Consider the following 25389-nt stretch of genomic DNA (forward strand, 5'->3'; position numbering starts at 1 on the left):
TATAGCATTGAAAGAGCCTGTGGTTTGGAGTTGGGCCTGGGTTCCAGTTCTGACTCTGCCATTTTCCAGCTATGTGACTCTGGGTAAGTCATTTCCCCCCTCAAAGCCTCGGTTGGGTTCCTCCTTCTTACCTCATGGAGCCTACTGAGGGTGGTCTGAGAGAATGACTTGAAAACGCCGTTGCAAAGCGTAGAGCACTGTACAATCCTGAGTTACCACGGGGGTGCGTCTCCTAAAAAGCGCAGTCTACCAAAAGCCACTATTTATTCTGTATCTGGGTGCTGGAACCATCTTCCACATTTCCAAGGAAAGGCCAGTGCTAAGCAGAGAACTAGCATCAAGCAAAGAGCTAAAACAAATAAAAAACTATGGTTAACATTTCTGGCAGCACCTCGGGGCCACTTACGCATTCTTATTCCCAGCGTGACACACAGTGACATAGTTCAGGATACTCATTCATAACCACGGAGTAGAGAGTGGACACAGTCGCGTTAAAACAAGCGGCACCAGCTAGACGGCGGAAGAGCGATCGCACTTTGCGGCCCCCAGCACAGGACACCAGATGGGCCATGCTGCATTCATCAGAGCCTTGCAGGGCTGGAGGTGCTCCCGTCGGAGTTTCGAGCTCTACTGTTACCAGAGAGGGTCACGGCGCTACGATGATCTGCTCAAGTGGGCCACATTGGTCATTGGCTTCAAGCCGTTTCCCCCCAAGACTAATGGAAAGTAATAAAGGGATGGAACAGGCCACGGCCAGGATACAGCAAGAGCCCCGCCGGGACCTCTTCCAGCTGGAGCAGAGTTTTAAGTGAGTTATGCAGCCAGAAGGTGCCAGGCTGGTGCTGCCTGTGTGCTGAACACATTTGTGGATCCATTGGTAGTGTCAGTACAGCCCTAAAAAGGGCTGGAGTCACACACCAGCACGTTGAGCAGGGAGAGGCCGCAGCTCTAAGTACAGAGATTTTTATCCTTATGTCTCAAAATTGGGCTCTCTGGGCTGTGGCTTTGTTTAATGGCGCCTTAGTGGCTCAAGCAAAAGAAAACCAAATGAAGAGGGAGGTGTGTCTTTGGGAGGTTACACAAACAGAAATCTAAGGGCTAAGCACTAGGGAAACTGCGGGGGACAGATCAGTGCAGATCAGATAATCTGCAATTATCTCACGATGCTGTGGCTTTCAGACCTAACCAAGGTCCTCAGAAAGGAGAGACTTTCATTTTCCCAGCAGTGTAACTGCCAGTGGGGGCGAGCAGGAATTCCTAGGAGCTGTAGAAGGGTCTTGTTGGGGGCAGGCAGTAAACGGCCCAGACACCAAGCAGGTGAGGTTGTGACCGTCTAGCTGGGGAGCCTACGTTCACATGGTGCAGGGGCACATCCAGGTTTTGTGCGGTCTGAGACTTATACTATTGGATGGCTTTCTTTCAAGAATACATGAATAGTGAGGCGCCTGGGTGGCAGAGTCGTTAAGCGTCTGCCTTCGGCTCAGGGTGTGATCCCGGCGTTATGGGATCGAGCCCCACATCAGGCTCCTCCGCTACGAGCCTGCTTCTTCCCTCTCCCACTCCCCCTGCTTGTGTTCCCTCTCTCGCTGGCTGTCTCTATCTCTGTCGAATAAATAAATAAAATCTTAAAAAAAAAAGAATACATGAATAGAAATACAGAATTGCTAGGGCTACTCCTAGGACCCTTCCAGAGGCCAAAGTGGGGGCTGGGCACACACCGGTACTTTAACTTCATTACCTGAAGGCTTCTCTGGCACCCCACAGAGAACCACTCTATTTCACTTTCAGGGGAGGCTGGAGGGGCTAGGCCCCACGTCTCTTTTTGACTCATCATGGACATCAGGAAGCAAGTCCTGCACAGCTGATCTGGAATACTCCGGATGAGGCAGGAGATACCTGGGATTTACATGAGACAGGAACAGGAAGTTCTGGGCCAGAATAATAAACAAGGGTACTTTCCCTCAGAGCTTTGTAAATGTCTCTGTCACTGAATGGTCCCAGGATGGTTTTAAAACAAGTTTTACTCAGGCACTTAGGCCGTATGGTGTGGTCATTAGAAGCCGGGACTCATCCCCGCTCCTAATTAAGGGTGTTCGGTGGCTAGGATTCTAAGATCCTGCGACACGTCCTGATGTAAACCTCTATCCCAGGAAAGCCTTTTTATACTACCCCAAGTCCAGGTTTCTTGTTCATTCCTGAAATTCCAGCTGGTTTACTTAGCACCTAGAGCTGTTTACAAAAAAGGCCACACTGCTCTTAGCGTTCAAACTGCCGATTTCTAAACAGATTTAAAACTAAACAGATGCTATGGTTCAGTACAAAGCTTGCCATATTTCAGTAAGAAAGGGGAACGATGGCCGTATATGCATTACTTACCTCAAAGCCTGCTGCAGGAGAATTAGTTTACCTGCCATGCTTTGAAATCTTGGGATGCAAGGTGCTTTGGAAGCACAAAGCATTATCATTTTTCTCACAGGGACTGTCCCTTGAATACCACAGTACATTTTACAGAAGACAAATTAACTGAAGGCTTTTCTTTTATTACATCTAAAGAGCTCTACATAAACAGGTAACATTCAATAGGTAAACAATTTTTTTCCAATGCATGTAATAAATATTTTCACTTGGTACTTTTATACAAACTGACATTGGTCTACTATACATTTTTAAAAGCCATTTTACTGGTTTGGCATGCGGTATGGAAATTCTAAGAGAGAAAGTTTTAAGGCAATGAATCACAGATTTAAGTTCATGGAATTTATGGTAACTTTTATATCTGTTTATATACATTTCCCCTTTGTTAATTAAACAATTAACAGCAGCACACTCTGGGACCACCAGCTATTCTCCCTCCCTCTTTCTGAAATCTAAGCTTTGTGTTTTTTTTTTTTTAATTAAAAAACAATTCAACATGTATTGATAACACAAAATTCTTACTAAAATAATTTTAAATGTGCTTTAAAGTCCTGAAGATCTTGAAGTGTCTTATGTATTTAAACTTGGAATTGTTTAAAAATGTTCTTTCCACAATTAGTTCATTTAAAATTGGGATATATTTTCATTCAGTTTCAGACATTTGACTCTAAGGAAAATCTGCCAAGAAATCACATTTATCAGAAGCTTAAGTGCAATCTTTCTTAAGTCAGTAATGATACAGAAGTGTGATAATATCTAAATTAACAAAAGACAAATTTTAATGCTCAAAATAAATTAGTCAACCAAGTGTGGTATGGTTAAGGTTCAGATTGTTTTAAAAAGATGTGTCCAATAATGCCCACAAAATAATTAAAAGCCACTTCAACCCTGCTAAGTCAAACAGCTATTTTATCAAAGATGTGTGCGTGTACACACACACACACCCACACACAGAGCGTACTGTACAGAAACACAATCATATGCACACCTATTATGAAAGACCAAGGCAAGGGGATGGTGGCAGCTTGCCGAAAGACTCTGAGAATCGCTATTTGTCCGCAGACAGCACGTCAATGTTGCCGTGGGTGGGGGAGTGAGGGTAGGCTAAGGAAAACACATGAAATGACTATGCATGTCTTTTTTTTAACTTAGAAGAGAATGGTGCAGTGCGTGACTCCACCAACTAGTACAGATCATGACAGTCTGACTGACTAGTATCGACCATAAGACCAACAAAGTGACAGCTACCATTCATGCAACACTTTGGAAAGTCAACAACTTTCCAGAGAAACAAGCTCCTTAGAGTGGAATGAACTAACATCAAAAGACAATCAAATGGTTCGTTTCTCCTGTGGAGACATGACCAAAGCCACTAGACAGACATTTCTTTCTCCCTATTACCTGTTCTTCCCTTAGGTTGGTATAATGCAGGACACTGAGGGAAACTCACCATCCCCAAAACTGGACTGAAGGAAGGAGGGATGGGTTTTCAACTGGATCATTCAGAGTCTGGAATTCAGCATCATACACAAAGTTATTGATCAGAATTTTGAGACCACTAACGACGACAGAAAAACAAACAAAAAAAGAGAATACAGAAAACTATTCATTTTAGGTAGCTGAATTAATAGAAATGTTTCCTATTACAGTGTGAAATAAGAAGCAACACCCCACAACTTGAGTGATTTCTATCCCAATCTGAATTTAGACACAAATTATGGTACCATTAAATATTAGCCTAAGTTAATATAGCTATGAGAGTTCTTAAAGAGTTTACTCACCATAATAGCAGATTCATTAAAAAACTAATTCCTGTTTTCACTGACAATGAATCTTCTGTTTTTATTGCAAATTGTTTAGTGACTATAACTCAGCCATGTATGTGTGGAATACACATGCGTAGGGGAAGACTATTTAACTCACGTGTCACTCACACTTGTCTATAAATACATATATACACACACACATATACATATCAACACCAACTTGTTTTTCAAAATTCAAGTCAACAATTTAGTGGCAGAGAGATGCTGTAAAAACAGGTATTACTTTTAGATGCCACACAGTCATGTGAACCGTTAACTTTATCATACAACTGAAGATACAGCCATCTTGAATTCTACCTGGAAAAACTAGGTCACTTTATTATCACTGCAAGGTTGAAAGGACACTTTTATACACAAAGGTGGTCCTTCATCAACTCTGAGAACATGAACAATTGTGATAGAAACATCCAGTCTGGGAAACTGGTAATTGTTATGCCCCTTCCTTCATCTTTTCTTTTAATCCAGCTAAGCCTCTCCATTAGCTAGAAGATACTTTCCACACCCTCAGGTGCTCCCTGAAGAACGTGACACCTTCTCTAATGAGAATTTTGGAACACAAGCAGAACCACCTTCCTTCCCTCCAACCCACACTCATCTCCTGAAAAACAGTTCTCACTGTATTTACATGTTCCATTATTAACAAAGAGATCAGACTGATCCATGAATTCTTTAAAAAAAAAAAAAGAAAGAAAAAAAATCGACTTTCCTATGTCATGCTTCTCTTTAAGAGGTGAAGAAAAAATAAAATCAACAAGATAGCTAGGCTAAGAAAAGAAGTACACTGAGATCCAGAGAGTAAAAATGACCAAGGATCAAGCCTATTTTGCATTTCAACTGTTTATCAGATAATGGAGTTCTAGATCGACATATGTGATGCACTGTATTTTCCAAAGAAAAGTTACTTTTAGGGTAATTGTCTTTCTTTTTCGAGGTGCTGTAACCTTACCTCTGTCAGCTGCACGAGACATCCAACACGGCTTTCTAAGCTATTTTTACTTCCTACTTTGGCATGAAGATCTTACATGAAAACTTGTTACCCTGTGGCCAAAAAGGCAGGTGTTCACAGACTTGGTTTAAATACATAATACTGGCAATCCAAATTTAGAAGAAAGAACTAGACTAAAGTGTATTATTCACAGGTCTGCCAAGCCTACTCCTTATCCAGACAGCTTTACTCCAAATCTCTAAAACATATTCTCAGGGGGTATCTAGCAAATAAGAGAGAATATGTGATGGAGAACATGCAATTGGGATATCAATAAAGATGCTCATATGTGAGTTCAAGACCTTCAAAGCACTTTGAAAGAAGCAGGCAACGGATTTATCAACTGAATGCAAACTTGGGAGGAGAAGGAACAGTAACAACAGAAAAATATACACAGACACACACACTGAACACACTCCCCCACGAGCTAGGTCCTGAAAAGACACAGGGAATGCAGTGGGACAGATGAGATTTATAACTTAAGGCTGGATAAAATATGCACACACACAAACAGAATCCAAGTCTGTCCTTCTTAGAAAATGGAAATGAAAACTAGCCCCCCCACCCCCCCCACAACAAAGAAAAGCCCACAATTTAAAACTTCATACATGCAATTCCTTTTCTGTTATTGCAAATAAAATAATGCCATTGAAGTAAAATAAAACCAAAACCATAGGACAAATGATGAAAAAAATCTTCAGAATCCAGAAAAAAAATGAACTGAAGGTGGTTTGTGGGTACTGGTTTTTTTTCTTTTTTTTTCTTTTTTTCTTTTCTTTCCTTTTTTTTGTTTTTTACAAGTGTTTTATCAGACAGGCAGTCTTAAGTTTATATACAAAAGTAAAACTGAAAATATAGTTTTGTTCTCTGTACATTTCTTTTAATTTTTTCCCTAAAAAAAGGAAAAAAACACGCTTGTGTACTTTTCTAAACAGAATAAGGTAAAACATAGCACAAAGTTCTCTTCTTTCTGCCAAGTTCATTTAATCTGGGGCGGGGGTGGGAGCAGCAGGGGCGAGGGAATCAGTCCAACGAAATAATGTCTGGTATGATGCCGAAGATGGACGCCGTGTCCGTGCCGCTCCTGTTGGCGACGGTGTGGCCGTGGCTCTCCCGCAGGCTGTTGGAGGACACGAGGCTGCTGTTACTGCCACTACTACTTCCATTGGTGGTTGGCAGAGAAGTACTGCCTCCCGCACTTAACTGATCGAGAAACATCTGCGAGGAGGCGTACGGGAAAAACCGAGACGAGTGTAAGAGGTCCTGGTCATCTGACACTGCGGCGGCGGCAGCGGCCAGGAGGGAGGTGTTATAATGCTGGGGGGGGGCAGAAGACACAGACCCATCAGCTCTAATTCAGACACCTTCTTCTCAGCAGCACAGAGTCCTAAATTTAATATGCGCTGCGTATCTGCTATGTCTGAGATACCTAATAAAACATCTCGCAAAATCAGATGGCCTTATGTAATGATCACATCCTTGATCTGTCAAGATCTGTAAAGATTTTGGGGGGGAAATACCAAAATAAAATTGGTATTTTTTTGTTTTAATTTGTAATGCAAACAATTCTCAAAATTCTATTTCCAAAGAGGCATATGCTCAGAAGCAGCAGGAAAGAACAAAATCCACCCTCTTTCTCCCATGGAGATACGTGGTCAAGAATTTATCCATTGATTTACTGCCCTGTTTCTTTATAAAAAAGTACTGGAAACCAAGAAATAGACCCTGTTCCTACTATATCTCAGACACAGTAGAAACAAGGGGATTTTTATTTACATTCTCAAAACCTTAACAATAACGAGTAGGGCTACTCTGAATTCCTAAGCAATCTCTCAGCTACATATTATAAGTATTTTAATGTGCAATTAAAACAACAGCATTTTTTTCATATAACATACCTGATTGTCTCCTGATAAGAAAGGAAAGAAATCTAATCCTGTGAGAAAAAAAATTATTTTAGTTTTGAAAAACGAAAGAAAAAACCCTCCCGAATGCCCCCAATACTCCAGAAACAAATAAAAATCTTAAAAGGCTAATTCTAAATTCATTTAGAATTTAAAGAAGAAGAGTGGGGCTGAATGCTGTACGCCTCTCCCGTCTCTGGATTACCAAGGCTGAGGTACAAGCTTTAGCCATGATTTGCCCTCCCTGTAACTCCATTTGTGGGACCTGAGCCACTGCCGCCCTGCTGGATCCAACACTGATCCCTTACACTGACAGCGCACTTTCCACCAAATGTTCTCATCGACTCCTCTTAAGTAACACTTCAAACTACTCTCATTTACTCCTCACAAGCAGCTATGAGGTAGGTCAGTATTTCTGGCTGCATTTTGTGGGTGAGACAGTTTTAATGTCGAAGGAAGTTAAGCAAGCTGGAGCACAGATTCTCTTTCTCAAATTTGCCCGCTCGCCACTATTCATACCAGATTCTAACGCAGAGACCCTCCAGTGGGCGGGGGGGGGGCACGGAGAAGGTCTGAGGGGTGTCTGGTTGCTGGGGTGGTGCATTACAGAAGGACCAGCTCTAATTCCCGGCGGCCAGGGAGTTAAGGCAAGCTGCCCCTTCTAATTCCCACTCTTGTCCGTATCACTCAATGTGTGATGTTATGAAGAACAAGAAAACCCATGTGAATAAAACGCCTTAGTATGAGATCTCAACTTGGGGGAAAGGACAAGAAGCAGATGTTGTGAAAAATATAACAACACAGACATTTTGGGGATCCATGCACTACCTACACTAGAAAAGATTATAATATGATGACCTGCAAGATGGAGAGCACTGTGGTTCCTGATAGTGAGATCTGGCAGTGGCCTAAGTGAGAAACACGGCTGCACTTAACCACATGATGTGGGTATCGAAACTCAGTTCTTCAATCACGCTAGCCATGTTTCAGATGCTCAAAAGCCATATGTGGCTAATGGCCACTGTAAATCACAACATTTCCCTCATTGCAGAAAGTTCTGCTGGACAGAGCTCAAACAGGGTTTTCCTAACAACCACTAAGAATTGACTCAACTATCTCAGCTTCCAAGAATCTTTGCACCGGATTCTTGGCCCCAGCTTTTTCTGTAGGGGAGGGATGGAGAAAACTTCCATTTAACATTTTCTATTAAATTTTCTACAAGGAGCATATATAGCTTTTTGGAATAAAAATGTTCCTAGATATATACATTATTAAATTACAAAGATATAGGAGAACAACTAAGAATTTTCTGGTAATATAAATGATTATTACCAACTCAACATTGTGCATTGAGTACAATGACATTTCAAACTACTTTTAAAAGGAAGAATCAGGTTCACTGGAACAAAAATTAAAACTTTCCAATGTCTCAATGCAGCACGATTTTAAAGATAATACAACACAGTTACCCACAATGCCTGTTGCACTATATACTGCATTCAGGGAACAAAGAATAATTTTCATAAATATCAAATTCAAAGCAACATACTGAAAGTCACCCCAAAACAACTTTCAGACTATTCTGAAGCTCATCGCATGACTTTCACCACTGGTAGTAAAACACTGGCTACTGATGAAGGTACAAGCAAGAAACTGGATCTCTAATTATTTATGAGCACAGTATATAATTCTCCCAGTTCCCTAGGCCCAAGCCCCTGTTTTATCAATCTTTCCATTGTTTCTTAGACTCACCCGGAGGAAGACTATGTAGATGAAAGGTATTCATAATGCTATGTGACAAAAGAGAAGAACTGGTGACTTACCTTGTAGGTCATAAGGCATGGGTGTCATGTGGAAAGGATGCCTGTAGTCTTGGATGAGGGATGTATTAATGTAGCTTGTGTCTACAGCAGGGAGGCTTGGGGTGCGGGACACTGGAGATGCTTGATGTGGAAGACTTAATATGCTAGAAGGAAAGGTTCGCATAATTTTCATGAGTTAGTTCAACTTTTAGGTTTAACAAAGGGACTGCATCTCACAAAATGAGTCCTAGTTTGTGCTGGAAATAAAAAGACAAGCAAAGCAAAATGTAATTTAGATTATCATAATTACTAGGAAATAATCTGCATATACGGTAGTACATTGCACGGGCCATAGGGAGAAACTGATGGGTGCAACGGTTTAGCCAACATTCATAAATCCCATGCTGTCTCATCTACACTTTTGGAATGCATGGCTGAGCCGCTTCAGTGAGAGATGAGCGAAGATATCTATAGCAGCTGAGATTCTGAAACCTTTTAAAAATAAGCACTGAGTGCTGTCTAGTAAAAAGTATAGGTACGTCCTCGCAAAGAAAACATATATAGACGAGCATGGACGACGGTAGCAATCTGAGCAGTGGAGTTAACAGTTGGCCCCCAGACTTGTAAGCTTTATGGAACAGAGACAAGGAACTGTTTATCCTGGTATCCCTAATGCCCCGCACACTCTTCAGTACACTGTTTGCATACAAGGCCTGCTGAATGGACGAAGGCAGTGAGACAAGAAGAGATGCTCCAAAATGAACAGGTGGTGGAGAGGTTTTAAAGGGAGAACAGAACTGGGGGGGGGGGGAACGGGACAAAAAAAGGGATTCTGGAAGAACAGTGTGAACGGTTTAAGTAGCTGGGAAGTTAAATCTTTTTTTCTTTAAAAAAAAAAAAAAAAGATTTATTTATTTATTTATTCCAGAGAGAGTGCCTGAGTGAGTGAGCACAGGGGAGGGGCAGAGGGAGACAGAATCCCAAGCAGACTCTTGGCTGAGTGTGGAGCCGGAAGCAGCCTTGATCTCACGATCCCAACATCACAACCTGAGCCAAAACCAAGACTCGGATGCTGAACCCACTGCACTACCCAGGCATCCCTAAATCTTTTTTTAACAAAAAAATTAAGTAAAAAGCAAAAAGGAGAAAGAAATGAAAAAGAAAAGAACTGAAATGATTTTGAAAAGAAAAAGAAAGAATTCTAATAGCCCTGAGTGCAAATATAAGGGTCATGTCCTATCCCAAACACAGAAGAGGCTAAAAGGCATGTAAGTTATAGAAAATAAAGAGAAAAGAAGGTATAAAGAGGCTCTTTTTTGCCTGTAAAACTTCATATAAAGTACTTGGGTGTGGAGATGCAATTTCAATGATGCAATCCAAGTTCAGAATATTTCAAAAGAGGTCAAGGCTGGATTTCTAGGAACAGAGTTCTAATTATGACCATCTACCACATTTTCATGAATGGAATATGAAGCATAAAATATACTCTCATCTGCCTCATAACAATGTTTTAGTCTAATGGAAACTTAATTAAGCCTCTTACATCTATAAAAAGTACCATTTTCCATTAGCTGTCTCCTCTGACAATGCCTAAGGGATTACAAGAGAGCAGAAAGCAGATGAAATGCTAGCCTCTGAAAACATCTTGGTATACCAAACAGCAAAGGAAACTTCTGGATGAATACTAAACACTTGGTGGCTGAAGACAGCAAAATGTTTTACACTGACTCATGTTTGCCTCTAATTCCTAGCTGGCAACTTTCAATTTCAGGATAATATTCTGAAAATGCATTTCCACCTTGACACTGCACAATAACAAATACAATAGGCTTAGCTTTAGGTTTTTATTTACTGGCTCGTCATTATTGTAAAACGGCCACTAGTGTTGAATATGGCGTTATCCCTCTAAAAATGCCATCAACTTCCAGGCTGCTGGTTTTTATCTGAAAACAGAGAAAGATCTGACATTTGAAAATACTGTATCTGGGTTTACTTGGTCCCTGGGAAGCTGAGGAAGTAGTTAATGCATCTAATGTAATTTTCTAAACATAATAAACACAACTATTTTTGGAAAAACAGCAAAGCAAATACCCAAAGAACTGAAATATTAGATTTCCAAACACTCAAAAGTTTCTCTTAAGGAAAAATGTATAGTCAAGAGAGCAAAATTACTGCCTAGTTCACATATCTATGTGACGACTATAAAGACTCTAACGAGCAGAACCAACACATAATGGTGCGCATCTAACCCACAACGTATTCATGCACCCAGAGATCGATGAAATATCTTTTAATGTTGCAATTATGGCATTTAAAGAAATAATACAATAATATGTATTTGGTCACAGAACAGTTTGGAATCAAGATCCTATCGATATCTGTTCTAACTACACCAGCTTCTGGCAATTTGACTTTTCTTCTTATCCTACTCAGATTAATAAAAGAAGTCGGGGGTAGTAGCAAGGTCAGGCCTGCTGGGTAGCAGCCATCGAGGTAGGCTTTCATCGGAGGTAAATCTTCATAAAACAGAACTTAAAGTAGAATTAGTGTTTAGATAATTCATTTTTTTTTTTAGAATAATGATACTGCTATTAATGTCTTTATTGCTGTCTGATGTGTGCTAAGCTACTCTAGAGTGAAAAGCACAAGCTGTGTAACAGGTTTGATTGTATTACGAAGATTCATGAAACAGTCCAAGTTTCTAACAAGCGAGTTACATTTATCACCATTATGCTTTTACTGTTGCAACTTTACCTCTCAAGTAACTACAAATATTCTCAAATAGAAGATCTTTTATCTCATCAAACAGTCTCAAACTTGAAAATTATTCCAGTCCAAGCATGGAAATGACTGCTCTCGGTCTGGGGTTAACTTTCCCTCTTGAACCTTGAAATCTTGCAACAATGCCTTCCGTGGACCTTCCTTCCCTCACTTCACATTCTTTCTTCAGGTACTACCGTTTGTTGGAAGGAGATTTTCTGAAGAGCTCCTATTCAGTTCCAACAGGCTAGGCTACACCATTCTCCTGCTACATACCTAAAAAGGGGCACACCTATTTCTAGATTTACCTTTTGTGTGCTACCACCATGCCTCAGCAAAACATGACGTCTTTTTGTTGAGAATCCCTGATGTGTCTCATGAGGCTGAGTCGATTTAAGAGTACAGCAAGTGCTAGCTACTTGTTTTACCGTCCTCCACAAAATGTTAAACCCTTAAGGTTAGGACCGTACTCACTCATTTTATCATCACCCATCTTAAGCACGGGGTGTTTTACTTAAAGTAGATAACAGTGTTTGCTAAACTGAACCGAGGTATAACCAAGGTACATTATTACTGATATTAGACTAATGGGAAATACGGGAAATGAGTCTGCAAAACAGAAGGCATCGTGGCCTGCAACTTCAGTCTCCGACTTCTCTCACTGCCAACCTCATACACTCCCAGGCAGGTTGAAAGCATTCCTCTGGTCTTCCTCTGTTTTCTACTTGAAAGACTCAACTCAGGATTAATCTTACAGCATACATTTCCAGTTTGAGTAAATGTTTTAAATCCTACGAGCGGCATTAAGATCACCTAAGAACTAATCAGACAGATGAGTTTTCTCAGTCCCTACTCCCGAATCAGACACGGGGGAGCAGGGGAGCAATGTGTGTTTTAATGAGTCCTCTGGGTGATTCTGCTGTGCACCAAAGTTTGAGAACTACTGCACTAGAGTATCTTTTGGTATGATAAAAACTATACCCAAGGGACTCCTTTAATGCATTATCCCAGCCCCTCAAGAGTATCACACACCTGGGGAAAATCCAACCTATTCTTTGATTACTAAATGAAGTTTTACAACCATGCATAATCATTTTATTTGGCAGATCTTTTAAATCGTATTTGCAAAATTAACTTTCACAATGACTTTTCAAGGTCTCAGTACTTACCCTTTATTATTTAGTGGTGATGTGGGAGATAGGGAAGGACAGGTCCTCTTGGCAGTTGGCTCTTCCTCCTCTTCATCAGATGAACTGTCTATGGTTAAGTCAATCACCTCTACTTTCTTATTTTTATTTGAGGACTGGTGGTGAGAAGCCACCTGATGCTCCAATGTGGAGCTCAAGCATCCTGTGTGGGAATGATCAAAACACAAGGCAAAAAAGACCTATGACACTTCGCTTTTTTCCCTCAGTGTGCCTATGGATTAGTTTATCAATTACAGTTCAGACTTACAATACTGGGTGGCATCAGAGCATAATAGCTCTGATTCCCAAGCTTAAAGCTACTATTTATTATTGGTTGTTAAAGGTTTGTTGTTGTTGTTTTTAAAGACAATTCCGAATTAGGGCAAAAAATCAAAATGTATGTCTACATCAGAATAAAAGTGGTCTGAGGGGAAGGACTATGTATTACATATGTACCTGGGATACTTAAGAAATGTATGGTAGCATTTTTTTAGAAGTCTTAGCTTCTTTCCAGGAAAAACATACTAAAAACCAGAAAAATTACATAAATGAAGAAACATTCACTAATCTTTACCAAATCTCTTAAAAATTTAAAAGCAACCATTTCAAAAGCATGACCTTACAAATGACTTACTAGATTATGTTGCTTTTAAATCTTGTATCCCAAAATTTTAAAAGCTGGCAAAGTGAATTTAAAAGGAGTTCTCTACTATTTCTGAATATTTAATTAATAATTTAGTAAGCGTTATTGAGTTACCCATAAATTGCTGAGTTTTTCAGAAATGTATACTTCTTTAAAAAGCTTTTTTTTTCTTTTTTTTTTTTAAAGTAATCTCTGCACCCAACATGAGGCTCAAACTCATGACCTCAAGATCAAGAGAGTCACATGCTCTGCGGACGCAGCCAGCCAGGTGGCCCCAGAAATATATGTTTTAATACTGAAAAGCAGGGCTATCCAACAGCAGGGAGACTGCCTACCCTTCTGGAAAACGAGAACTCACCATCAACTCCGTTGTAAGAGGCAGAGACTTCCTGTACTTCCTTTTTTGATCTCATAGGTGCCCAAGAGCCATCCTCCTTAAACTGTATCTCATCGCAGTCTGTACAGTACTTCAGGATTTCCATAAACAAGCTACAAAAAACACATGGTCCCCTGAATATCACGTTCTAAATGAAAAGACTACAAGTATTGCTGTTCAAAAAACATTCAGACCTCCTGTGTTTTGTACAAGTATAAACGAGAAAGAAGAAAGGAGAACAGACAAGTTGTATTTGTTCTCCAAATCAGGGCCCATTTTAGGGAAATATTACTTAGATTATCGTACCTTATACAAGGTACATTCTATAACCATGAAAAATGGGGGTTTTCAAATTTTTTTTTAAACTAGTATTTTTTATAATTTTTTTTAAAGATTTTTTTTTTTTTATTTATTCAGCAGAGACAGAGACAGCCAGCGAGAGAGGGAACACAAGCAGGGGGAGTGGAAGAGGAAGAAGCAGGCTCCCAGCGGAGGAGCCTGATGTGGGGCTCGATCCCAGAACGCTGCGATCACGCCCTGAGCCGAAGGCAGACGCTTAACCGCTGTGCCACCCAGGCACCCCTCAAATATTTTTAATAATATGGGAAAATATTCACAGAAAGTGGGAAGAGGCCAAGAAAATAAAATCCTGTGTGTGAATGGTATATAAATAGCAGTTATTTCTGAGTGGGGACATCATGAGTATTTTTTTTTCTCCTTTATAAGATTCTTGTGCATAGTCCAAGCTGTCTACAATAAGCATAGGTTATTTAAGCAATACATACGAAAATATGTACTGAATGTTACATCCTGAAAAATATCATGCAGATATTAAGAAATCATTTCTTGCAAAAATTGTGTAAAAGTGTCAAATTCTGAAATGAAACCAAAGGATAGAAAATATTAATACTGTAAAATTAAAAAAATTCTGTAAAAACGAAAATCAGAAAATACACCACAAAGCCCTTTTTTCCCTGTTTTTCCATTTTTCTTTAAATAGATAACGTGTGTGTGCGCACATATACGGCTTTTAAAATAAAGAAAGAAAAGATCCCAATTAACGGAAGAGGGGATCTAAAGCTATACAATAAACAGTGTCGGTAAAATATTATTCAATTTAGATTTATTAGTGATAGCTGCCATTTCTGAACAATTAAACATAAAACATTTAAGTGACACATTTACTTTTTTCCCATGATTGGTCTGCCATTTTTCAAGTTCCAGGTAACACTGTATTGCTAAATGTATCCCCTTTCTAATGGTACATCTTCAGACTCCTGAGTTGTCTCAAATGCTATAGATAAGTTGCCCTAAGTGTTTTGCTGGCAAGTACAGGAACTATCAGGAAGATCCTTCTTTCCACAATTTATCTTTGTTCAGTGGCAAAAAGGACAAGGAAGGAGGCTAGAGGATAGGGGTACATTTAGAGAAACACTCCAAGATGTCTGGAAGGACAGATAAAACACAGGAGTGTTTAAAACACACACACACACACACACACACACACACACACACACACGATTGTTGTGATGCTGTAGGCAGAGGAAAGAGAGAACCCAAGAAAGCTGCTATTCATTAGTTTTAGCAGCCCTTACGGTGGGGAATAGGTATGATGAACCATGACTGAAGCACAAGAAAAACGTGCAGAAACAGGCTACTTCTGCTGCACCCAATTTGGGTGAGCTTAAGTTAACCAGAGTTTCATAATGCTTTTACTCTTTCTCTGACATGGTCTGCATGGCTAGAGGTAGATGAATTCACGTGAGGAACAGGTATAAGCATACCCTGCTCAGAACCAGTGGTACTTTTAAATGGTGAAAGTCAGGAGACACAGACGGTAACGCATGCACTTTCCAAACAGGAGGACTTCAACTTAAAAAGGAAAAATGCTCAATTACTTACTTAAAAGTACTGACTTCTAGAATCAGGAAATTCCTAAAAATATATTACTCAGAAAACACAACCTGTAAAATTTTCATCCTAAACCTGATGGATAACAAATCCAAATAATAGATGGTCATTCCGAGGTATAAGGAACACTTTAAATTGACATACCCATCAATAATAAGGTGTTCATACGGAGCCTTCTTATCACAGACAGGACAAACCCAGGTTGGTTTTTTCTCATTCATCTGAATATAAAGAGTTGCATCAAAACACTGCAGATGAGAACATGTCAGGGCCCGGCATGGAATTGTCAGCCGCATTTTACCAAGCTTTAAAAGAGGGAGACAAAAGTAAATATTAGACAACTGTTATTCAATTTTTGATAAAAATCTCCTGAAACACAATGTATATGTATTCTGACTTTAAGCATATTATATTTACTTTTCATCAATATGGAAGAACATTAAACACATTTTCTATGAAACCCGCACGTTAAAAAATTATAGTATTTCTTTAGATATTAAACACAGTGACTATGGAAAGTCTACAGCAAGGGTTATCCCCCCTCCCCCCCAAAGCTCACAAATCAGTTTTTGAGGAAAAGAACCATGAACTCCTTAAAATTATATGCAAAATTCTGCAAGTTTTTACATTTCCCCAGAGAGAGCACTTTCACCAAATTTTTTTTTTTTTAAGATTTTAAAAATTTATTCACTTGAGTGTGTGGGTAGAAGGGCAGAGGGAGAGGGAGAAGCAGATTCCCTGATCAGCAGGGAGTCCAACCCAGGGCTCAATCCCAGGACCACAGGATCACAGCCTGAGCCAAAGGCAGACGCTTAACTAACTGAGCCTCCCAGGCAGCCCCACCAAATTCTTACAGTCGTCTCTGATCCAAAAAAGTTAAGAACCACTTTACTAGGGCTTTGGGATATGGAAAAAGAATGTCTCATTAAATACTGCAGGCTACAGATATAAAGACATCCAACCTGATCTCTGAATGAGAGTAGTTCACATGTCAAAACGGAACGAAAAGCAACCATTCCCTAGGATGTTAAAAATGGCCGCTCTGAGAAGGAAATCGTGTGTGCGCGCTCTGTTCTTGTCCCGTCACCGGGCACTATCGCAGACAACGCAGCAACACGCCTAGACCTTTAGCACCCCCACCATGTCATGAGACTTTCTCTTCTCACCTTGCAAATGTTGCTTAAGCTGAGGTTACATAGAGTCTGTCCTATGAAAAATGAAGCCTACTCCATCCGGTTCCTGAGCTGCTAGCTTGGGCCCAGGGCACGGATGCTGCACTGACAGCTGTCACATCACAGCTTCTTCCCTGGAGGCCACTCACAGAGCACAGCTGGGTAACCACTGTGGGGTCCGCCTGGAGCCAACAGTGGCCATACAGGAGAGAAGTTATCTACTTTCAATAACCACACTGTTTGCTAACCAGGAAGAGACTTCTCACATACTTGCAAGCATGAAAAACATAATGGCTTGAAAAGGGTAGGAGTTAAATGAGGAAAGAAAGAGGAAAAGGACTTTGGCTTAGAAGAATTTCAGGGAAATGTGCAATTTCCTAGGAAGTCTACCAAGGAAATTAACTGTCATTTGTGGCCCTAAATTATTGTTCTGGGATCAGTGATTTACTGTGCCTCTAGGAAAGGCACTTAACCTTTCTGGGCCTCTTTTTCTATCTCCAAAGTAACACTGTTTCCTTCTTACTTCAACAGGATGTAGTGATGAAGAACAAAACAGAACCCAGGCTGTACTAGAAGCTTATGAGAAGGGAGCAGTGCCAGCTTACAGTGTCAGAAGTACAGAAAGAGCCAACGGACAGCTCCCTTCTCTCTGTGCGTGCCCAACTCCACCCTGTGCATGACTCTGTACTACTCATTTATGCAGGTGTCCCCTCCTACTAGAAATACATCAGCCTCCATTCCTCACCCCTGGCACTTGGAAATGTATGTGTTCTACGGCAGGAAGATGGTCATGTGTGTGGACTGATAAGGCTTGGCTGTGCTTCACTGAGCAGCTCGAGGAGGGACTTACTCACAGAGAGTGTGGGGGCTGCACGCAGTACTTTACGAGGCAGGCCAGAGTATGGAGATAGGCTACCTAGGTTTGAATCCTGGCCCCACTACTTACTGGGGGAATCCCGGATCTCATTTAGTCTCCCTGAGCCTCAGCTTTGTAAAATGGGAATAAAAATACCATTTACATCATAAGACTGTGGGATTTAAATTATGTTATGTTTATTGTATACTACCTGACATACAGTAAGTGCTCAATATACGTCACCCATTATAATTAAAGTACAGAAACACTATCTGCTTCAAATCACTTTGTGAACTAATGGGAGACACACCCATATCTCAGCTCGGTTGTTCTTCTATTCTATGCTCACATAAGATTAAACAACTCTTTACTCCCCTCTACTCACCTATTACTCAATTTTTATGATCTGATTAATAAGCAACCTGATGAAAAGGCAAAAAAGAACAAACTAATTCTTGTAACAGAAGAATCACCAAGACATGTTGCATTAGTCCAGAAACATTTTCCAAATAATGATCTGCTTGGTGGTGCTAAATTAAATTTTTATATCTTAGGGGCGCCTGAGTGGTGCAGTCATTAGGCGTCTGCCTTCGGCTCAGGGTGTGATCCCGGCGTTCTGGGATCGAGCCCCACATCGAGCCCCACATCGGGCCCTTCCACTGGGAGCCTGCTTCTCCCTCTCCCACTCCCCCTGCTTGTGTTCTCTCTCACTGGCTGTCTGTCTCTGTCAAATAAATAAATAAAATCTTTAAAAAAATATTTTTATATCTTAAAGCAGACCTTAACTCACCTGTGAAGTGCAAATTGCAACTAAGCAGGTATTTTTCCTAAGGCTTAAATACAAAGTAGAGAAATCGCAGACTGGAAAAATCCTAGACAGTAATTGCAAAGTCCACGTACTGCAGAATTTGGATAGTTTTAATATTAAGACAGTGCATAAAAAGGTAAGACATAAAGCCAATTTCAGAATCCAAGCCATAGGCTGCAGAACTTACACTATGAAAAGCAGTTTCTCTAAACAATCACCTCACAGACTGTCCTCCCTCTAATCCTCACTTGTCAGCTCATCTTTTTCGTGAGAGAGTTACTCTACAGCCCTATGATCAGTCACTATGACAAATTTACCCAGAGTCTTTAAGGAACACTGCTACGTGAACAATGCAGGAAAGACATTTATAAATGGGTATAGAAAAGGAAAAGTTCACTTCCAAATGTACTGTTTATTAGATGTCACAGAAATGCTTTGCTTCAAAGAATCACTAAGTATTATGTGGTAATACTCTTCATATTTCTGATATTAAAAACATTCTCTAAATGCTCAACACTTATCTACAAATGGACACTGAATTCTCGAACGCGGTATCAGGAGAAAAGCAGAGTTTCAAACAATATCTTCATCTTAGAATCACAAAGTCCCCCTTTTCCTTTACAGTACATGTGGACATTTACATCACTTGCAAATAAACACTCTGAAAACAGCCCTGAAACAAGTCTTCCAATGCCACTAACCTTACCATAACATATAATAGTACTATTTAGTAACTGAGGATGCTGCTGGAGAAAATACCCTACACCTAGTACGTTTAAACTAGCTAATAACAAAAGGAACCTAAAAAGTCAACAGTATGTATTTTTTCCTTGTAAAAAGAAAGGAATAGTGATATCAAGAATAATTTCACAACTTCTTCATTATCATCATCAATATTTCATAAATAAATTTCCAAGGAATTTTTTTTTCTTCTATCAATTCCAAGTCATTTGTATTGAAATTCATAGGTCTGGGGAATAAATATCTCACAAAGTAGGTTCTCAAACATTCTCCCAGCTGTTTTTTGGTTTTTTTTTTTTTTATGATTTATTTATTTTAGAGAAGGAGAGAGTGCATGAGCAGGGGGAGGAGAGGAAAGATGATCTCAAGCAGACCCCCCACTGAGCGTGAAGCCGGATGCAGGGACGTGGGTCTCCATCTCATAACCCCAAGATCGTGACCTGAGCCAAAACCAAGAGTCAGATGCTCAACCAACTGAGCCACCCAGGCGCCCCTCTTTCAGCTGTATTTTTAATAAATCAGAACTAAAAAATTCCCAAAGAGCAAAAACATTTCTAATTGTGTTCACTGCCCTTAGCTAAATGGCACACAAACAAGAGAAACTCATTTATTTTGAGCTGTGTATATCAAAACAAGGGCAATTCAAATGCACAGTCAGACGTCATATTTACATATTTCAAAGGGAACAAATCTCTTTTATTATTCTATAAATTTGATATATAGATGAGTTGTCATTACCAAGTTTTACTTTTTGGAATAAAAACATACCTAAAATATATCATCTTGATGTTCCAGGATAATTGTAAAGGGATTTTCCCTTTAGTCAAATAGAAATCTATAAAAGTATTATAATTATGGATTATATATACGTATGTAATTTTTTTCTATAATCTGAATTTTAAAAGCAGATGTCAATTTGAAATGAACTGCTAAAGCCGTTGCAACTAAAAAGGGAGGTAACAGGCGATATGGTAAGAAATATTAAAATGACCCACGAAATAAAGAGGTGTGAGAAGCAAAACATAATTAACATTTCTAATAAGATAAAGATCACCTGAACTATAAAATTCAAAAGTAGTTCTAGAAGTAAAAACATCAAGATTTATATTACGGTGCTTATTTATATGAACAATTGCTTCACCTAATGATGTAAACATCACATGTATTAGAACAACTGTAAACACTTTTAAAAGGAAATTGAAGAAAAACAAGACTTCTTCCAGTGATTATGGAAAATGAAGCTTCTGTACTTTTCTAAATTTCTCATAGTCTCTGAACTGGTATTTTATAATGGAATGGGATGGCAAGAAATCACATGGAGGAGGAAAATACATAAATAGGGGCCTGGGGGAAGGAGGGCAGAATAAGTAAGATATCTTTTTTTTTTTTTTTTAATCTTTTAAAGATTTTAAATCTTCCACTTACTTGGTTTGTGAGCTATTTTCCTAATGTTAAAAAAAATGCCAGCTTCCTTTGCACCATAATCCGTTACAACATTTACCTGGTTGGGTGGCTCAGGGGGTTAAGCATCTGCCTTCAAGCTCAGGTCTTGATACCAGGGTCCTGGATGGAGCCCTGCACTGGGTTCCCTGCTCAGCGGGGAGCCTGCTTCTCCCTCTGCCTCTCCCCCCTGCTCGTGCACTCCCGATCTCTCGCTCTCTCCCTCTCTCTCTCTCTTGAAAAAACAAACAAAATCTTAAAAAAAAAATTTATCCATGACTCTATTGCCTATTATTGTGGTAAAAAAACATGTAACATTAAATTTTTCACTGTAACCATTTTCAAGCATGCGATTCAGTAATGTTAAGTATGTTCACATTATTGTGTAAGAGATTTCTCAAGCTTTTTCATCTCGTAACGCTGAAACTTGATACCCACTAATTCCTCCCCCCCTTCAGTTCTTGATAACTACCTTTTATTTTCCGTTTCTACAATTTTGACCGCTTTAGCCACTTCTTACGAGCGGAATCCTAGTGTTTGTGTTTTCGTGACTGGCTTATTTGCTCATCAAAAACGATTTAGAGGTTCATCCATGTGGGAGCATATGACAGGGTTTTCTTCTTTTTAAATGGTGCATAGTATTCCACTGCATGTATCTACCACATTTTCTTTATCCATTCATCACCCAATAAACATTTGGATTGTTTCTACCTCTTGGCTATCGTGAATGCTGTAATGAACATGGGTGTGCAAATTTTCTCTTTGAGATCCTGCGTTTGAATTCCTCTGGCTATATATCCAGAAGAAGAATTGCTGGATCATATGGTAAACCAATTTTTATTTTTTTGGAGAAACTTCCACACTGTTTGGCACAATGGCTGCAGCATATTATATTCCCACAACAGGGCACAAGGGTTCCGGTGTCTCTGCATCCTCACCAACATTTGATATCTTCTGTTTCTTTTGACGGTGGCCATCCTGACGGGGATGAAGTGATAACCCATGTGGCACTGATTTGCATTTCCTTAGTCATCAGCGATGTAGAACATCTTTCCATGTTTGTTGGTCACCTGTAAATCATCTTTGGAAAAATGTGAAGTCCTTTGCCTCTTTTTTAATCAGGTTATTATTGTTGTTGAGTTGGAGAAGCTTCTTATACTGTTAATACCTCATCAGATACATGATTTGTAATGATCTTCTCCCATGCCATAGGTTGTCTTTTCACTCTCTCTGGATTTTTTTTTTTTAAACATGCAGAAGTTTTTAAGTTTGGTGTGGTCCATTTGTCTATTTTTGCTTTTGTTGCCTATGTTTTTGGTGTTATATCCAAGAAATCATAGTGAAATTCAATGAAGCTATTCCCCCCTTCATTTTCGAGAGTTAAAAAGTTTAAGGTCTTATATTTTAGGTCTTTAATTCATTTTGAGTTCTTTTTTACATGGGGTATAAAGTAAGGGCCCAACTTCCTTATTTTACATGTGTATATCTAGTTTCCTCAACACCATTTGTTGAAGAGACTGTCTTTTCCCCCTTGTGTAGTCTAGGCACCCTTGTTGCAAGGTAACTTGGCCCATAAATGCAAGAGTTTGTTTCTAGGTTCTCTATTCTGGTTCCATTAGTCTACATTATCTATCTTTATGTCCGTACCACACCATCTTAATTATGTTTTGAAATCAGGGAATGTGAGGGTTCAAACTTGTTCTCTTTAAAATATTGTTTTTGGCTCTTTGGGGTCCTGTGAGATTCCACAGGAATTTTAGGACTTTTTTTTCTATTTCTGCAAAAAATGCCACTGGGATTCTGATAGGGACTGCACTGAATCTGTAAATCACTTTGGGTAGTATAGATATTTTAATAATATTCAACCTCCCAATCCATGAACCTGGAACGTCTTTCCATTTATTTATGTCTTTAATTTCTTTCAGCAATGTTTTATAGTTTTCAGTGTGCAAATCTTTTGTTTCCTTGGTTAAGGTTATTCCTGAGTATTTTCTTCTTCTTGATGCTATTGTAAATAGGACTATTTTCTTAGTTTCCATTCTGGATTGTTTATTGTTAACGTTTAGAAACACAACTAAATTTGTATTTTGATTTTGTATCCAGCAACTCTGGTGATTTTGTTTTTTTGTGGAATCTTTAGGGTTTTCTACATGAAAGATCATGACATCTATGAACACAGATCATTTACCTCCTTTCCAATTTGTATGTCTTATTTCTTTTTCTTATGTAATTGCTTTGGCCAGAATTTCCAGTACTGTGTTGAATAGCATGGTGAGGGTGGGCATTCTTGTCTTGTTGAGTATCATGTTTGCTGTCAGCTTTTTATATATGGCTTTTATTATGTTGTAGAGGCTTCCTTCTAATTCCTAGTTAGTTGAGCGTTTTTATGATGAAAGGGTACTGAACTTTGCAAAATGCCTTTTCTGCATCCATTCAAATAATCATGTGGTTTTTGTTCTTCGTTTTGGTAATGTGGTGTATTATACTGATTGATTTTTTTTTTAAAGATTTTATTTACTTGAGAGAGAGAGAGAGAGTGTGTGTGTGAACAGTGGGGAGAGGTACAGGGAGAGGGAGAAGCAGACTCCCCGCTGAGCAGGGAGCCTGACGTTGGGCTCGATCCCAAGACCAGGAGATCATGACCTGAGCCCAAGGCAGATGCTTAACCAACTGAGCCACCCAGCTGCCCATTGACTTTTTGTATGCTGAACCATCTTTACATTCCAGCTACAAATCCCACTTGGTCATGGTGTGTGATTTTTTTTTAGTGGTTTAGTTTTGTCTGGTTTGGGGATCAGGGTAATGCTGGCTTCAGAGAATGAGTTTGAAAGTATTCCCTGCTCTTCAATTCTTTGGAAGAGTTTGAAAGTGATTGATGTTAAATGTACTTTAAACATTTGGTAAGATGCTCTGGTGAAGCCATGGGGTGCTGGGCTTTTCTTTGTTGGGAGGTTTTCGATTGGTGCTTCAATTTCCTCACTACATATAGGTTTGTTCAGATTTCTTATTTCTTCATGATTCAGTTTTGGTAGGTTGTATGTTTCTAGGAATTTATCTATTTCTTCTAAGTTATCCAGTTTGTTGGCATATAATTGTTCATAGTAGTCTCTTATAATCCTTTTTATTTCTGTTACATCAGTTCACCAGTTGTAGTTATCTTCTCTTTCATTTCTAATTTTAGCTATTGGAGTCTCCCCTCTTTTTTTCTTCGTCTAGCTAAGGGTTTGTCAATCTTGTTGATCTTTTTGAAAAACCAACTCTTAGTCTCATTGGTTTTTTTCTATTGTTTTTCTATTCTCTGTTTCATTTATCTCTGTGCTAATCTTTGCTATTTCCTTCCTTCTGCTGACTTTGGGTTTAGTTTATCTTTTTGTAACATCTTGAGGCATAACATTAGGTTGTTCATTTGAGATCGTTCTTCTTTTTACATGTAAGTATTAACTGCTACAAACTTCCCTCTTCCTACTGCTTTTGCTGCATCCCGTTAAGTTTTGGTGTATAATGTGTTCGTTTTCATTTGTCTCCAGACATTTTCTAAATTCCCTTGACGACTTCTTTGACTGTTTAAGAGTGTGTTGTTTAATTTCCACCTATTTGTGGATTTTCCTGTTCTCCTTCTGCTGCTGATTTCTGGTTTCATCCACTGTGGTCAAAGAAGATACTTTGTATGACTTAAACTTGTTAAGGCTTGTTTTGTGGCCTAACACATGGCCTATACTGAAGAATGTTCCGTAGGTTACACATTGAGAAGAATGTGTAATCTGCTGCTGTTGGGCAGGGTATGTATCTTGTAAGGTCCAATTAGTCTATAATGTTTAAGTCCTCTGCTTCTTTTTTTTTTTTAAGATTTTTTTATTTATTTATAAGACAGAGATAGAGACAGCCAGCGAGAGAGGGAACACAAGCAGGGGGAGTGGGAGAAGAAGAAGCAGTCTCCCAGCAGAGGAGCCTGACGTGGGGCTCGATCCCATAACGCCGGGATCACGCCCTGAGCCGAAGGCAGACGCTTAACCGCTCTGCCACCCAGGCGCCCCAAGTCCTCTGCTTCTTTAGTGACTTTCTGTCTGGTTATTCTATTCATAATTGAAAGTGGGGTATCAAGTCTTTTACTATTATTGTGCTGCTTTTCTATTTCTCCTTTCAGTTCCGTCAATGATTGCATCATGTATTTGGGAAAAAATTTTAATAATATTAAAAAGTCTGGAATCAAAATATTTTTCCTAAGAAAAAGACTGGCTATTGTAAGGAATAAAAAGATAGAAGGATAAATATAGAATGATAGGATTTGGGGCATTTTATTAATTCCATTGTATTTCTGTAATTTTATAAAAGCCTAATAATGAATAGGGGTTCCCTTAGCAGTATTATAAAACAAAAAAGTTTTTTTAAGAGCTACATGAAATACAGTATTATAAACTAATTCGTGAACTAATGACTTTTTCATCTTGTGCTTGAAGTTTTATAAATTATAAAAGACTAAGAAGTAGACAAATAAAATTTAGTTTCTGTTTAAATTATTTGTTTAAGAATACAATAGCTTCATTTTCATCTGAGATCAGTAGG

The 25389-nt window shown here is 39.2% G+C and overlaps 1 protein-coding gene across 1 annotated transcript in view; it reads right to left on the minus strand.

Annotated features, from left to right (window-relative positions):
- Positions 1 to 2519: 2519 nt before the first annotated feature.
- PIAS1 (protein inhibitor of activated STAT 1) overlaps positions 2520 to 25389 on the minus strand; it is a 120218-nt gene continuing 97348 nt past the window's right edge. The window contains exons 9-14 of the mRNA XM_011226745.3: positions 15954 to 16114; positions 13881 to 14011; positions 12862 to 13042; positions 8954 to 9096; positions 7125 to 7162; positions 2520 to 6543 (exon numbers count right to left, since the gene is read on the minus strand). Coding sequence (XP_011225047.2) covers positions 6250 to 6543; positions 7125 to 7162; positions 8954 to 9096; positions 12862 to 13042; positions 13881 to 14011; positions 15954 to 16114 — 948 coding nt within the window. The 3' untranslated portion in view covers positions 2520 to 6249. The remainder of the gene's footprint in view (positions 6544 to 7124; positions 7163 to 8953; positions 9097 to 12861; positions 13043 to 13880; positions 14012 to 15953; positions 16115 to 25389) is intronic.

The sequence above is a fragment of the Ailuropoda melanoleuca genome, chromosome 5 (genome assembly GCF_002007445.2).
Source record: "Ailuropoda melanoleuca isolate Jingjing chromosome 5, ASM200744v2, whole genome shotgun sequence".
In the NCBI taxonomy this organism is placed as follows: Eukaryota; Metazoa; Chordata; class Mammalia; order Carnivora; family Ursidae; genus Ailuropoda; species Ailuropoda melanoleuca.